We start from the raw sequence: 16,759 nt of genomic DNA, 5'->3' as shown, positions 1-16,759 counted from the left end.
GCAGTTGAGATAACCTTTCTTTCTAGTAGGGCAAAATGTATGCTGCTCATCTTGGACTTCATTTGCACCTTGGTTCCAACATGGTTTTTACCCTTAATTCAGATTTGGTCGTTCTAGCCAATTCTCTCACAATCCCAGTAGTATTGGTGTAACAATTGTAATTGGCAGCAACATGTACTTCTGAAAAGGTCACCAATTCTGTTTTCTAGTTGGAATCTTCTAGAAGAATGGAAGAAGATGACAAACTTAGTGTGGAAAATTGCTATGAAGAAAGCCTATCAGAGACTAGGTGTCAGAGAGCAGGGTAGAGGGAAATAGTGTTGATGGTTTCTTAAATGAAACATTTCTGTTAATCCTTAAAAAAAGAAAAAATGAATTAGCTTCAGACATACATGTAGGTGTTGAATGTGTTGAATTCAGTCTCAGGGGTGAACGTATGTGTTCATGTTTGTTTGTTTTTTTTTTTAACTGAACCCATTTCATCATTGTACTTAAGCATAGCTTTGGATCTTGTAGGTCTGTTATTCTGTAAGAGTTTCATGAGAATAATGTAATTTTTTTTTTGCTCTAATATTAACCTCATACTCAAAGGATTATGGTCAGAAATAACTGAGGCAGGACACTTCCCAATCTCTTCTGGTTTCCAGTTTTCTTCACATCATATCACCCTAAATCTTGTCAAATTTTTTGGTTAGCTAAAAAACTGGACCATAGCAACACAGATATTTCCACTGGAAGCAGAACTCTTTTCACTGTTTTAGCTTTTAGAAACAGATGTTGGACTGTAGCCCACGTCTGGGTACAAGTACAAGCAAGGTTCCTGTGTTTGCATAGCCAAGGACTGCCTCTGCCCTTGTGAACAGGTTTGCAGACTGAGGATACAGCATTTTTTCAGAAGCAGTATTAAGCCTTCCTTTGGGGATGGGCAAGTGAACTGATGGTATTAAAGTACCATCATAGAGTCTTAAGGGGTAAAAAAATATTAATTATGGCTAGGCAGGTAAATTAGTAATAAGATTATGTAGGTACCATAACAAAAATGAATCTTGGTGACAACATTGGTACTGTAAATGATTGCATGAGATTTTCTCTTCCCTCTTTGAGGGAACAGAAGTTTTATCCTATGCGTGGGAGCAAGCATGCAGATTTTTAGGAGGAAATAGAGTTAAATGTTGTATGTATTCAAAGACCAGGGAAATAAAAGTTATGAGGAGGGCATACTTAAACCAGAGAGCATTAATTGTGACTTCCAGAGCAACGGTGAAGACAATAGGCCCATATCTTACATTGAATAGGAAAAAATGACTCATAAGCATGCTTTATCTTGCTTTATTGTGTGAGATGTGCTTTGAAATTTGCGTTAAAGTCTCTTAAGTATGTGGCAAAAGTGATTTCATGTAAATAACTTTTTCCCTCCATCGACATCTTTTATTCTTACTAACCTTCAAAGAAACAATTTTGGATGATGTACTGTAGCCAACGGAAACAGTAGTGATTGTTCAGGTCTAAACTTGCTACTGTATGCCATTATCACTTTCTGGATGCTTCACTAATAAATGCAGGAGCTAACCTTGTTGAAGAAGGGGATCAAAATAAAATTTGGAATGTTGGACCAGAAAATATAAGACTCTGTATCCAGACTCCTGAAACTGGGTCTTATGCAGGTGATGACTTGCTTCTGGCAAGTAATCGTTTAGAACTTGTTCAGAGGCTTCGTTGTGATAGAAGCACATGAAAAGCACAGCACAGTTGCGTTAATATGACAGGTACCTGAGATGTAGACCACTGTTCCAAAAACATTTAAGTTTCAGGCAAAAAGTGCAAATTAAGCCTATCGTTGTTCTCTGCTAACATACATCTCATGTATATTCATTCCTGCTTGCAGTGCCTGCTGTTTCAAAAGAACTAAGCATGTTTAGAAGTTGCATTCCTTTATTCTTGAGTGGTAGGTGAAGAAAGGCTCTCATCTTGTTTGGGTATTCAGTGTTGTAATTCTTGCTTAAGAAACGCTCCGTGTTTAAGGAGACTCATTTTCCATGGTTTTTTTTTTTTTAGTATCGTGGCTTTATGGAATCTGTCCCTTTTCAGTAGTGTTTGGTTGTAATGGTTTGTGTATCTGCTATAGGAGACTATAATTAGACTTTCACTATATCAGCGTATTTTAAGTGTAATTAGAAAGATTGGTAAAACGTGGTGGAAGTGTATCCATATGCTCCAGTCTTCTACAGTAAAAGTTGTTCAAAGGTTACAATAAAGATGTTGGTATATAGGACTTAACAAAATGTTTTGAAGTTAGCCGGAGGCACAGGTTTGAGTCATAAAGGTCATGGTCCAAAGATGACATTAGCGTAAGAAATAGCAGTATATTTGTCATGAAAGTCTTTCAGTTTCCAGTAGAATTTGACATAATTTCCAAGTAATTGAGGGGAAGGAAATAGTAATTCTCACAGTTAACTTCTTAACTGAAGCAAAACCTACAATGCCTTTGAGCTTTGCTGGATTTTGGCAACAATTCCTTGCCCTTCATTTTGTTAGGAGGTGTATTTGTGGATAACTCAAATCTTTAGTTTGTGTGAGAATTCTAATTGCTTATTGGGGTGTGGGGGATGGGGGAGGAAATCCAACAGACCTAACTGATGAGAAGGTTGGCAACCTGTATCCTCTGTAGAACTGCTGTGGTTTAACCCCAGTTGGCAACTGAAGTACCATGTAGCCACTTGCTTGCTCCCCTACCACCCCTTCAGTAGGATGGGGAGGAAAGTCTGGAAAAACAGGTAAAACTTGAGGGTTGGGGTAAGAATTTAATAATTGACATAAAATAATAATGAAAAGGAGAAAGAAGGGAGGAGGAATAAAATCCCAAGTGGAGCAGAAAAAAACCCAAATCAAACAACAAGTGATGCATAACACAATTGCTCACCACATGCTGACCAATGCCCAGCCGGTCCCTGAGCAGCGATGAGCAGGCCCCAGCCAGCTCCCCGCAGTTTATATACTGACATTCCACGGTGTGGAATATCCCTCTGGCCAGTTCAGGTCAGCTGCCCTGGCTGTGTCCCCTCCCCTTGTCTTGTGCCCCTCCAGCCCTCCCCCTGGCAGGGCCTGAGAAACTGGGAAGCCCTTGACTGAGTATAAACATCACTTAGCAACAACTAAAAACATCAGTGTGTTATCTGCATGACTCTCACACCAAATCCAAAACACAGCATTGTACCAGCTACTGAGAAGAAAAAAATAACTTAATCCCAACCAAAACCAGAACAGGAACTTCGTGGGGGTTTTTTGCAATTAATATAAACCCGGCAGATCTCGTACCAAGCAACTAACTATACCTTCTCTCTGGCCTAGCATAATTTGTAGGAAGGCTCAGCCTGACGGGGACTTTGCTGACACAGGCAAAATACCGGAGCCAGCAGTTGGTGGGTGCCTGGCTCCCTGTCTTCTGCCAGTGTATTTGAAGTATCTACTTGTGATTACATTTTAATGATATGACCTTTAGTTTACATGGAACAGTCACTTGAGGTGGTAAAGGACCATGCACACAGAGGTAAAAATAGTTGTGCTATTCTCTTAGGCTGGGTAGGGGTCTAATTCCTTAAAACACTGTTAATGAGGGCAGTTTGCATGAAGATCCTAGGTCTTTCTGGAAAGTGTTGAAAAATACATCTTTTAAATACTGGTTATAGGTGGGGAAAAATGACTGTTAAGCATTTCTTTCAGGTATGATATTGAATGTTTGCATCTGTGTTTATCTTCTGCAAATCCGAACTCCTAGAAGTTCTTTCATATACTTCTGTTTTTAACTTTTGTTAAGGTCATAATGGTTTCCATCCCTGAATATTATGAAGGAAAGAACGTCCTGCTAACAGGAGCTACAGGCTTCATGGGAAAAGTGCTTCTGGAAAAGCTGCTCAGATCTTGTCCTAAAGTGAAAGCAGTGTATGTATTGGTAAGACACAAAGCAGGGCAGACACCTGAAGCACGAATAGAAGAAATTACCAGCTGTAAGGTATGTGTCATATGCTCACAAAGTGTGTTTCTGACCTTCTTTACAGTGTTCCAGTCTCATTTGGAGAACAATTTCGGTTTGTCTAAAGCAAAATACTGTTGCTGAGTGGGTTTTTTTTTTGTTCTAACAGAAATATAAAATCCAAGACCTGGCAGTGCCTTCTATGGTTGATTTTCAAGCTGTTAGTCTTTAGCAAAGCCAGTAGTGGAAAATGATCCTGTATTTAATTCAGGGGGATGTTCAGCTGTAATGCAGAATTGAGAAGTAAACCACCTAAATTGAAACTTAAGAGAATATATAATCAAGTGAAAGAGGTGATGTGGACAGGGAGTTGTAAGATGTTATTGAGACCCTTCTTTAGATCTTGAGCAAGTTAATTTTCTCCCTGTGCCTTATTTTCTGTTATGTATGATGAGGCTTAGTGCTTCCTTTGTTTTGGATGCACTGTTGGATCTACAGTAAGCAAGAACAGGTTGTTTAAATAGCTTATGTTTGTAAACAGAACAGAAATGTTTGTCTTAATAGATTCTGTTACGGATTTCTGTTAGTCATACTAACTACTATAAAACTGTAATGACAAAGGAAAGGCACTGAAACTGCTGTGGAATTATCAAAGTGACTATCTAAATAATTTTATATGCATGCTGGGTGGGATACTTTCCTCCTGAATAGTAGCAGTGTTCTACAGGTGCTTGAATGTTCTGTTTCTTGAAGAGTTTAAAATCTAAACAGGTAAATGTGATGATTAAAAAAAGAGCTGCAAATAGCCAAAAAAATGTTGAGGCTTCTACTTCCTTTGGACTTTGGATATGTAATTCCTCTGTTAATTTGCCATGTGTATTACATGTCCTCTAGGTGTCTGTTGCTCCCCTTTGTACTGGTGTCAGTGGTAGTATGAGGTATGTAGGAATGTATGGCTGTGGATGTGAAAAGGGGCAGAACAGATACAATGTAAATACTGGAAGTATCAAACTGGTTCTTTAAGTGCTTATCCATGGAACTGCTTTTCTATTATAATGCATGCCGTGCATTAATACGGTTAAAAGGTGGTTGCTTCAGTTCCCTGGAGGCAGGCACCATAATTCCAACTAAAAACATAGCAGACTTGTTTTCAAAATAACAAAAGGCTTCCTGCTCTTAGGTAAGCATGGTTTGCTGTACCTCTAAGAATTGCAGAGGCTTTATTAAATGCTGTCTTGGCAGGTTTGTCCTTTAAAGTGAAGCTTCCTGTTTGGGAAATCAAGTCAGGATCTCTATTTCACTACAGCATTACCACTACTACTTTACATGGCCACACAGTGAGCTGCGAAAATGTCTACCAAAAGAAGTGTTTTTCAGCTGGGCCCACAAGCTAGTGTGCTTATAGAGCCAGCAGGCTAGTTGCGGTTGCCAGTGCAGGGGAAGCAACGTAAAAACAGAGAAGTTAAGAGAAGGACCAGTCTGTTTGGTAGCAGTAGAAACTTCTATGGCCTTAAGAGTTACAAAGCTGCAACTTTAGATGACTTACATTTCCTTACAGAATGAAGAAAAGTTAATTCATTTTCAATTATAATTTATTTTAGCTGTTTGTATTTAGTATAACTGTATGCTTGGCGTTGCAGGAGGTACTGCTGTAACTTTAATATGTTCTAATCAACTTGTGTTGAAGCAGTTGCTAAGGTGTTGGCCCCTGTACAATTAAGAAGAAGGGTCTGTTCTAGCAAAAGTTTCAAGTGAGCTTTATTCCCACAGTACTATTTTGCTTAGGAAGGCTTGCATACTAGTGAGTGTAGGTGACGAGGCAAGAATTTTTATCTGTGTGTGTTAAGCCATGTGGTTAGAGTGTAGTTAATTATGAGGAGAATATATGATGGAATATAATAGGGGTGAGATTTTTTTCAGTGACAATAGTTTGGTAAGATTTGATCAGATGTTCTAACACGGTATGCAGCCTTTAACCCTACCTTTTTTTCTTTTAACTAGCCAGGGAAACAAATTTTTTTTTTAACCTGGAACTTCCCTAAAACTGGCACAATTCCAGGATAGCATTTCTTAAATGGCTGGAAATTTTTTAAAGCTTGATAAAAGCTTTCTAAACCTAAAAACCAGCATGACTTGTGCAAGCCTATAAGAATTTTAATTGTTATTGTCAAGCTTGGGAAGTGGGCAGACTTTTCCCTTCTGTTGAAAGAAAAGAGTTTACAGTATTTAGATTACTACTAAAGATTTCTGTGTTCCTGTGTCTGTTGGACACCATTCCTTCTTTCTTCTGATATTGGTAAAGAGCTGGTTTTAAGGCTAGGAATGAGTATTAAAATTTAAGTGCAAATTGAAGTCTTGCTATCTTTTATATAACACATGTAATACTGCTTTCACTGTGTGGGATAAAGTGTGCACAACTTTGTTACTGAATGTGTTCATGGGAACTCAGTGATGTAATGTTCCTAACACCCTTTTTTACCTTACTGGTAATCTTGAGAAATAAGGAGGTATAACTGTATACACAGAAAATGTGGGTGTGTTTTTCATCACTTAAATGAAATGTGTATCTCTTATCTTCACTGGCTATGAGTTTGAATCTTCACTCCTGGTTTTTTTGACAGCTCTTTGACAGGTTGAGAGATGAGCAACCAGACTTCAGAGCAAAAATAATAGTAATTACAAGTGAACTTACACAACCTGAACTGGACCTTAGTGAACCAATCAAGGAAGAACTTATAGAATGCATTAATATTATATTTCATTGTGCTGCTACAGTCAGATTTAATGAAACACTAAGGTGAGTCTAAAATTCTGTATACTCTGCTCTGGTAAACCAGTGGAACTCAAAGGGAAGGGGGTTCAATCCTGTGTCTGCACAATCTTGCAAGTACTCAGCCAGTCCAGCTACTTCATGTACTCTGGTATTTGTGTGCTTGGTCCATTTCATGATTCTCCTTAAGGTAGTAATCTTTTCTTTCAAGTGTGTCTTAAGCTGCTGGGTTTTCATTTGGTCGTCTTAGGAGGATATTATTTAGAGCTGCTTTGCCAGAGGTTAGAATTACACCATTCAACATGGAAAAGTTACTGTCTTTTTAAAGCTTTAGGCAAAAGGACAAATTATTATTAGCACTTGGAAATCCATTATTCTTGTAGTTTTGCTATAGGCTGCTCAGGTTTTGTGTGTGTGTGGTGGTTTTTTTTTGTGGGTTTGTTTGGGTGGTATTTGGTGTGTATAGTTTCTTGTTTTTTTTTTCTAAAGCCCTGTGCCTGAATTTCAAAGTCTTTCTGAAGGGAAGCTGTTGAAGGAGACTGGGGAACATGTTGCTTTTCTGAGTCTTCCTAACATGATGTGTTGCTCTGATCTCTGGGATGGCTAGAAAACATACAAATAAGCTGTAGCTGTATGTCCTGTGCTCCCTAGTAACATCAGACGTTTTTTTCCTTGTGTGTAAAAGGGAACACAAACTATTCCTTTAGCCTGTCTTGTTAGAAGGGAATGCATGCTTTCAGAGGATAACTTTTTTGCAAAACTGTGTGTGAAGTTCTTGCACTTGCTTTCTACCTGATAAACAAGTAGATTGAATGCTGCTCAGTTTTCTCCATGTTTTCAGAAAGTCCTTCATTAAGAAGAATAGAGGTTTGTGTTGGAGGGGAGTAGAGAGAAGTAGATTTATAGGGAGAAATATGAAAACTGAAAGCTGGAAACTTCCATGTTGTACAGAAAATCTATTAAGAAAATACTAGAGAAGCAAGATAAGATTGTTTTGATTTTTGGCAAAAACAATGACTTGATTTCGCGTTGAAATGCTGGAATATCCAGTTTGGGTAGATGACCCCAATTTTTATTGGGGGGAGTAAATCAACTTGGAGGTAAAACACTTCAGACTTTCTTTGAGTTGTTACAAAGGCTGGCACTGCCTCTCAAGAATGCTATACTGTATGCTGAAACATCATAAGGTAGCCCATGTTTATCACTTTTTTTTAATGGCCTTGAAATGTTAAGGACCTGCCAACCTGACAGAAGCCCAGAGGGACTTCAAAACAGTTAGAAAGGCTGGTGGAATGGGGTCTTGGTACAAAAAGCCTCTGGTAGTTCCTGCTTCCTTGGCAGGGCCCAGTATGTTTTCTAGCAAAACAGAAAATGTGTTCCTTAAATGCTCTGGCCTCAACTCTTTCCTAACAGATGTGCTGGAATCATTAGAGGAACCTTACAAATATGAAGACTGCTTAGAGGGGCCTTCATCAGATATTTAACAGGAATAACTAACATAAAGTTCAAAATACTTGGCTTGGGCCAGTGGTAGGAATAAAGTCAAGAAAGTAAAATGCTTGGGCTTGTTTTGGAACTTCTCCTGATATGTACTTGCGATACACTTCTGTATCTTAGTGGTGCACACAGCTTTGATTATGAACTTTTATTTTCTCGAATGAGGCAGTAAAGTGTGAGAACAATACTTCTATCTAAAAACCCCCAAGCTAATAATGTATTCAGAAGTAAAATTTTTCATTGATGTTAATTGCTCTAGGATATCAGTCCCCCTCTTTTGTGCCCCTAATGCTTCAGCAATGTGTCATAAAGCAGTCTTAAACTTAGTAGTTGTTTGGGGGAGCGGAAGATTTTCTGTTGTTGTTGCTAATGTAATACTTTTGCAAAGACTTCGATAAAGCTTTATTTAGCTGTATTCTTGAAACTTAGATTGATTAGTACATGGTGTACAAGAAAACTAGTGCCCATAGTAAGTTTTATAGGCTGGAGAGAATATCTGAATTATATAAAATAGTCATAGCTGGTCATTAAGCTGTATTATGCTGGGAACTGTAGAGATATACCCACTTTCCTACAGTGATCTTAAGGATTCTGTCTTAATGAGAAGCAGTGAAGTTCAAGGATGGAAGTGGCATCCTTGGTGGTTTTCCTCCTGGCCTCTCCCCTTCCTCTAATCCTCTTGTGCTGTCCTGCAAGAAGATGCCAGGCTCCAACTTGCTAGCCCTCTAAGCCTTCCTTCTGAGTTGTTGACCTAACTCTGCTTGAACTAGGAGGTTCGGAAATGCATCTTGTGTGGCAGCTAGGTGTTGCGTTTTACATTATTTCTTTCTCACGTTTTATGAAAAATGTAGGATTGGGATTTAGCTTGGGGAGGTCAAAGGTATACTGACTTTCCCACTCTAGTAATGGAGCATGAGGATTCCAGTAAGAACAGGGTAAAACGTAGGAAGTTTATCTTGAAGATTGAGAGATCATCTGTGTGAAGTCTGTGGGATATTGCTCTAAGCAGAAAGTCAGGGCACTGTCCATTCTGCTTTTTTGGGAGGGTGGAGTGTTAGGAATACTTTATATACGTATCACGGAGGCAGTGAATTGGAATTCATGGAGGAGTGAACTGACTAGTTACTTCTTTTTGCTTGTTTTCTGCTAATCAAATTTCTGTTTAATCATCAACAGAGATGCTGTTCAGTTAAATGTGACTGCCACACAACAGCTCCTCTTCTTGGCACAGCAAATGAAGAATCTGGAAGTGTTCATGCACGTTTCGACCGCCTATGCATACTGCAATCGAAAACAGATTGAGGAAGTAGTTTATCCACCTCCTGTTGATCCCAAGAAACTGATAGATTCTCTTGAGTATGTGTTATGTTTAATGAAGCTACTTCAGTAATCTGTAACCTAGGAACAAAGTACCAAAGAACGGTTAGGAACCTGAAACATGAAGAAGTTGGCTTATGCTGTCCTGTGAGCCTGACAGCATGGCTGACACTTTCCTTTTTTCTGTAAAGGTGATGGGTTACAGTTTTATGGTCACTTGAAACTGAGCTAAGTATGAAGTGGTACCAAAGGAGTGCTCATATCTACTCATGATGCCTCCTATGTGCTGAGGGTGACAGTTTTTCAGCTGCATGATGAGTCGAATCAGGAGCTATTAAAAACAAAGCTGTACTGTTACGAGTGCGCTAGCACTGGTATTGGAAAGGAAAGGGGTAAAACCAAGAGAGTCCCTTTTAACAGCAGCCTCTACTACATGCACCTAAATGCCATTGCAAAATCAGACTGAGGTACTGAAACATTACTTAGCTGCTTAAACACAACTGGAGAAATAGTTCTGTTGGGTATTCAGAGAACACAGACATAAAAAAAAATCTGTCTTCTGTAGCTTTTTAGTCTTGAATTGGGCATTACTGGGGGGGGGGGGGGGGGAATCATGCATTCTGTATTATTTTCTGTGTATATTAGCTGCCCTAAGGTCTTATTTAGTAACTGTCAAACCTGAACTTGAACAGGTGGCATAATGGGATAAGTGAAGTGTAATGCAATAAATAATAATCTCAACTCTAAATCGCTCTCCCTTCTCCCCTGTCATACAAAATACCACGCCTTGTAGTGGAACTATGGAACTAAAAAAAGAAGTAGTAAAATACCTTCTTCAACTTGTTATTATAGAAGGAAGAACACTAACATTAAAAACAATGGAGTTACTTTCTACCTAGAATGCACATGGAGCCAAACTTTTAAAAATAATTTTGACTTCAAATTAGATATTCGGAAATAGTCATATTTTGGTCTGTCTTTTCTTTTCACAAGCAGATTAAGTATAACTTAAATTGCTTGGTTTGGGCATGGACCAGCTCTCTGTGTTTCAGAATTCATGGCAATGAGAGAAGGCTTTTGTAAATTTTTACAAGTCATCTCTTTAGCCAACAGCTGACAGACATAGAAACAGATTTGTGCCCTTTTCTGGGCTTTAGTACTCCTCTTCCTGCCCTGGGTAATTTCATGAAGGGCATCTGATGCATGTTAGCTTTGATTGAACAGAACATTGGTAAAGAACGACGTTGGCTAAATTCTATTTGTGTGGCTAAGATGTTGCGTGACTGAACCAAATAAAATCCAAGTCGTGTTTTGAAGTGGAGAACACTAAAATAGCAATAGTTGGAGGCACGTCCCTGTTGTGCCTGGCTGCTGTGACTGAAGGTTATTATCATTTTGAACACAAACTGCTGAATGAATCGAGATGCAAGGTGAAGTTGCAGAACTTAATTAAAGGAGAGAAACTGGTCACCAGCTTGCTGCAGAGGTGGTGTGTGATTGCTTAACACCACAAAGGTGGAGGTGATGCTTGTAATGCGGCTGGGACTCCTTTGCAGTAGCACCATTTTCCATATGACAGTGCTAACTGAGAAGTGGTGTGTCTGTGTTAAAAAAGACTAACTTGCTGTGTCTGCACTTCGTTTCAGAACTTAGTTGATACATTCCTTTACAACAATCCTAATTTTATCACTAGCTGTGTAGTTAGTGTGTAATAAATACCAGTATCCTTCTTTTCAGTGGACACTGAACATAAAATCCTCTCTTTTACTGAGAAACTGGTTTTCATTTCAGTCTGTATCCCATTTCCTTTAAAGGGGGGGAAAAAATCATTCCTCCCCTCCCCCTCCAACCCAGTGAAGCAGCATGCAGTAATTTACACTTGCCTTTTATTTTGTTTCTTTAGGTGGATGGATGATGGCCTAGTGAATGATATTACTCCTAAACTGATAGGCGACAGACCTAATACTTACACATATACAAAAGCCTTAGCCGAATATGTAGTACAACAAGAAGGTGCAAAATTAAACACGGCTATTATAAGGCCATCTATTGTTGGTGCTAGCTGGAAGGAGCCTTTTCCTGTAAGTTACTGTGTTTTCACTGACCATCTTGCCTGTAAACTGTAGTATATACTGACAACCTTTTTATCTAGTGACCTTTGTAGAGGAAAACCTTTTAGACTATGAAGTTGTGGCTTGGTTGCTGCTGAATAACAACAGATACAAAAGTTATCAAATGTGGTATTCTTTGTGTGAAGTTTAGGGGTAAACTATTTCTAATTGCAGAATAAGACACTTATCACAATGGGAGATACTGTTTCACACACAAAATAATTAGCTTTTTACTTCATGGTTCTGTGTATCTTCATCTGTTTTTCCCTCTTCAAGATGCTTTGTTATGTCAGTAACTGCAAAGGGTGACTAAGAAAACTGGGAACTGCAGGACGTGAAGTTGTTTTGGCTTCACTGGTAGTCTAACCCTGTAAGCTTTGCAGAGGATGCCATAGGTTCCATGTGCTGTATACTGTATGCTTCCTATATGGGAGATTGGTGTCAGAATAGCTTCTCCAGTTCAAGACTGAATATCCCTCAAGCTCTTAAAATCCATGTAATTGACTTTGCGTACCTTTTTAGTATGTATAATGTACATGTCAAGCCATAAGTATATGGTGTCTAAATACTGTCATTAAAGTCGAGCAAGAACGTCTTCAGTTTGAAAAATGAAAGAATAATCGATGGCAAAGCTGCTAACCTGTCGTCTGCAAGTTGCTAGAAGCTAGTCTAAAAATACTTGTGAACTTGAATACTGATTATAAAAGTGTATAAATGTGTATAAACTTATACAGAAAATGCTCTGCAGTTTATTCACCAAGAAATAAGCAACCTAGCATCTCACTGGAAAGACCAGTGAATCTATAGGTAGATCTCATCTGAATCATAGCAGCTTGTTACATCACTAGATTTTGATATGGAAGAACTTAATTTAGAGGCTTGGGAATTTAATATATTTTTCTTTATTCTCTTTTCCCTCTACTCCTTACACTTGTAGAAACTTGAAATTTTCACTTGAAAATGCCAACTTCAGTATATTCTAACCAAATCTTTTCCCTCCCCCCTGTTCGTAATAGGGATGGATTGATAACTTCAATGGACCTAGTGGTCTCTTCATTGCTGTAAGTAATAAATACACTTTTATTTTTTTTAGCTCCTTCAGAAGGCAGCAAAGCTTTGTATGTTTCACTGGTGGCTCTTCTGTCTTTTTTTTTTTCTGTTTTTTAAGGCAGGAAAAGGAATTCTTCGAACAATGAGAGCTTCCAACAATGCAGTAGCAGATCTTGTTCCAGTAGATGTTGTTGTCAATACGACGCTGGCTGCAGCCTGGTATTCTGGAGTTAATAGGTATAACAGGTGACAATAGAGAGTACGAAGTATTTTGAAATTTTATTGTGTATTTTAATAAGTTAGTCTTCTATTGAATTTCTAATCGGTGTCCTGCTATTCCCCCAGGACAAAGGAATTCAAAGTTTCAACAGTGTTAGTCCCTCACAGTAACTTCCTTATGCCAAAGAGGAAGACATCACCTACTGATACTGTTGTAGAAGCTATGCCTGAAAATTCCTTCCTGGGTCTTGTAATGAATACAATCTACGATTATGTAGGTGATGCCTTCTCTGGAAGAACAGAAATATAATAGTTAAAGAAGGAGAAAAAGACTGGAAGGTAGCATAGAAAGCAAGAAATCTGACATGAGATTGATGCTTTCTGCTTTATGTAAATGATGCTGTTGAGGGAAAGAATAAGTTTGGGTATTTTGTCTGTTTTTAAAAGGTTGTTTTCTAACTTGCTCTTTGGTCTTTTCTCCCCTGCCCAGACCAAGAAATGTCATGGTATATAACTGTACAACAGGTGGCACCAATCCTTTCCATTGGGGTGAAGTTGGTATGCCATGTTTCTTTTTTTTTATAGACTTTAATAGGAAAATAAGGTCCAATAATAAAAGGACAGGGTATAATCAATCAGTAGATCATGTTGTGTTTCCATTGTTGAAACTAGCATAATAGCCATACCTCTCAATTTTGCAGTGTATTGTGCTTTTTCATTAACTTCCATTGCTAGTTTTCTCCCCTTGTAGCATTTTCACAGTTTCATTTTGTTCTGCATGTTGTTTTTTTAAATTCCATTATAACTTTATGGGAGAACTGATTTTTCTGTTTGCTGCCATGACCTAATCTGCAGAGTTTGGGTAGTGTGCGGAGAAAAGCATTGCTCAGAGGAGCGGTAGTCATGTTGGGTTTAATGCCAACTAATTACTAAATACATATGGATAAATAGCCCACAATTAGATGTTTTGTACATCTGCATAACTGAGAGGTATGGTAATAGTTTTGCTTTATGTTTGGCTTAAGTTAATTGTTGGTTGAGGTTACGCTCATAATCTTCAGATAGCTAAATGAGACTTCAACTATTCATGTACAGGGAAAAGTAATCTTTAAAAAAGTATGGCCATCTACTTTCAACTCCTAGGTATGCTGACTAGATAGCATGTAACCCACATGCCAAAAGCTTTGTAATAGTGTTTGTTATAAACAGCAATACAAACTGGCTGGTGTGGTGAAACTGTTTCATTTGCCTTCAATTTTTTAGAAATAGAATCCTTAAACTCAGATTATGTTTTTTCTCTGTTAACTTTAATATTTAAATCTATTATATTTTTTTTCATGCTTTTTATTTCCCTTTGCCTATTTTATATGTATCTGAATTTATAAACCTTTTTGCTTCAGCCAAACTTGGAAAATTGCTGACTTTATTAATATTCTAGTGCAAATTGGATATTTAAATACTGTCTATAAACAGCATAAAATTATGAGAGATTATTAAAAGGAGAGGTGAATTTATATGTAACTTTTTAAGACACTGATTTTGCATAACTGTTGTGTACAGCATTTTCAGGTGTTAGCAGGAGTCCCATCCTAATAGCTTTTTTCATAATGCTTAAATATGGATAAGTTGTTTAAAAATGTAATTTGAAATGCACTTCAGATGCTTGTGGAATCCTCAGTCAATTCTTAAATTATTCCTCACACAAGAGATCAGAATAGCATTCTTCATGAAATATAGATGACTATTTAAATAGCTTTACACGCTGTATAAACTGAAGTTGCTGTGAATTTTTGAAACCAACAATTTCTAAGGGAGGGAAGAGGAACAGAAAGAGAGAAGCTACAATAAAATGTGATACTGAAGGGGAAGGCATGAAAGACATCTTAATTATAATAACCAGTTTAACAGTATTCTAGGTTAAAAGCTTATGACTTTGTTTTAGTTTCTGTGGATTGTAGAAAAGTTAGGGTGGATATTTAAATAACATACTGTATGCTGTAATGTATTTTGAAAACCATTAAATCTTACATGGTTATTATCAAAGCTGTTACGCAACTTCTCTTTCTCAGAATACCATGTAATTTCTACTTTCAAGAGGAATCCTCTCGAACAGGCCTTCAGACGGCCCAATGTAAATCTAACTTCCAATCACCTTTTATATCATTACTGGATTGCTGTAAGCCATAAGGCCCCAGCATTCCTGTATGATATCTACCTCAGGATTACTGGAAGAAGCCCAAGGTAATGGTGACTAGCTCTGTCTTGCCTGTTCCTCTGACTTTTAAACAAAGCTATGCTTACACTATGATATATATATTGATTATTTCAAATTTTTTTTCTTCCCCTGAATGCTTTATGACTAAAACTCAGCTTGCTTTTTTCCCTGAGAGCAGGTCCTTGAATTCAGAGTGACTTTGAACTTTCTAGCAGAAGTGGGGATGTTTTTGTTAGATAGTTTGGGTGTTTGAGTAGTCAAGGTAAACAGAATTACAAGGTCTAGCAAGTGATGTTTGTTCTTGAATGATAAATACTCAATATATTGATCCTTATTTTTTCCTACAAGACACCTCGTTAATTTGTATATTAAGATAAATCCATTAAAAAGTGCAGTAAGGCACCCTAACTGTAGTTTACAGTCCAGCCCCCTCTTATGTCAATATGGGACTGCAGTCAGCCCTACAATGCCTGCATTTTTTTGCATGATCTTTTGCTTAGATTGACAGGTCAAAAACCATAATAGAGGAGGACAGGGCTAAAGGATAAACATAAAAAGGAGGACAGGGCTAAAAATACCTTGCTGGTGAGGTGGTGGAGACTTATGAAGAAGACATGGTATGGGCATTACCTAGATGTACTAACTATAAGCAGTAACAACCCAGTGGCTACATTTTGAAGAGATTAATGACTGGCTCAATGCTGCTGTACAGGATATGTCTCTGATCAGAATCCTAGTTGGTCATTAAACTCTAGGAAGTGGCTTGCATTAAGATTATTGTTGCCATTATAAATTGAAAGTGGAATGGGAGATGGAGTTAATAATTGTGGGTTATTCTGTAGATGATACAAACCAACATATCAGATCAAGTTGTATCACCTCAACATTCCATTCAGTTTATAATATTTACACTAGTATCTTGTTAACTTCTTAAGTGGTGAAAATGGCATAGCTCTGCTAAATAGGCTAAACTCAATTATGTAGAAGTAAAAGACATCACTTCAATTTTTCAGATTTACCAAGCCATATGGTCTTAACTCATTGCATGTATTAGATTTTTGAAAGTATTTGTGTTTAGGCTCTATAAAATCTCCACTGTGGCGACAGTGTATTAAGACAAGTGTCCTGTAGTCTAGGTCTGTCTTACCAGGAGGGGAAGAGTTCTGTAACAGACTTGGCACTGCATCAGTAGAAGGAAGCCATGTGAGTGGTTTGTAGGAGAAAAGTTCTGAACTACCTTGGGTTCAGTTATTCAGTAGTGTAATACAGCAACAGTAGTGGCAGGAGACTGTGCCTGTGGGGTAATCTTTCCACATTAAAAATGTAAGCTCTTCAGATCAAAAGAAGGTATTGAGTACGTTCCTAGCTTTTATGTTCTTTTGCAATGTTAAGTTATTAATAAAAATTGGTAGAAATTCCCTGACAGATGTGAAGATTTCATCACTCACTAAAAATGGTTATACTATAAATGCCAACCTGCTGTCTTTCAAATGGTTAGGGAGTTGTGCTGCCAGAATCTTGTCAGTCTTTAAAAGTTGTCTAGTCTTTTAAGAATTTGACCAGTGGGTGTAAAACAACACTGTGAATAATCATGTTGTTTAGAAGACTCT

The 16,759-nt window shown here is 37.9% G+C and overlaps 1 protein-coding gene across 3 annotated transcripts in view; it reads left to right on the top strand.

The window, feature by feature from the left end:
- Nucleotides 1-16,759, top strand: part of FAR1 (fatty acyl-CoA reductase 1) — a 37,737-nt gene that overhangs the window by 8,901 nt on the left and 12,077 nt on the right. For 2 of the 3 annotated variants that reach the window (XM_080404746.1, XM_080404748.1), the window contains exons 2-9: nucleotides 3,815-4,009; nucleotides 6,592-6,767; nucleotides 9,414-9,593; nucleotides 11,458-11,635; nucleotides 12,682-12,726; nucleotides 12,834-12,961; nucleotides 13,425-13,492; nucleotides 15,004-15,175. In XM_080404746.1, the coding sequence (XP_080260872.1) occupies nucleotides 3,815-4,009; nucleotides 6,592-6,767; nucleotides 9,414-9,593; nucleotides 11,458-11,635; nucleotides 12,682-12,726; nucleotides 12,834-12,961; nucleotides 13,425-13,492; nucleotides 15,004-15,175 (1,142 nt within the window). The remainder of the gene's footprint in view (nucleotides 1-3,814; nucleotides 4,010-6,591; nucleotides 6,768-9,413; nucleotides 9,594-11,457; nucleotides 11,636-12,681; nucleotides 12,727-12,833; nucleotides 12,962-13,424; nucleotides 13,493-15,003; nucleotides 15,176-16,759) is intronic. The other variant, XM_080404747.1, reaches the window with a different exon arrangement.

Source organism: Falco punctatus (assembly GCF_963210335.1).
Source record: "Falco punctatus genome assembly, chromosome: 10".
Lineage (NCBI taxonomy): Eukaryota > Metazoa > Chordata > Aves > Falconiformes > Falconidae > Falco > Falco punctatus.
The sequence above is the reverse complement of the archived record's forward strand: the minus strand, read 5'-3'. Positions and strand labels throughout refer to the sequence as shown.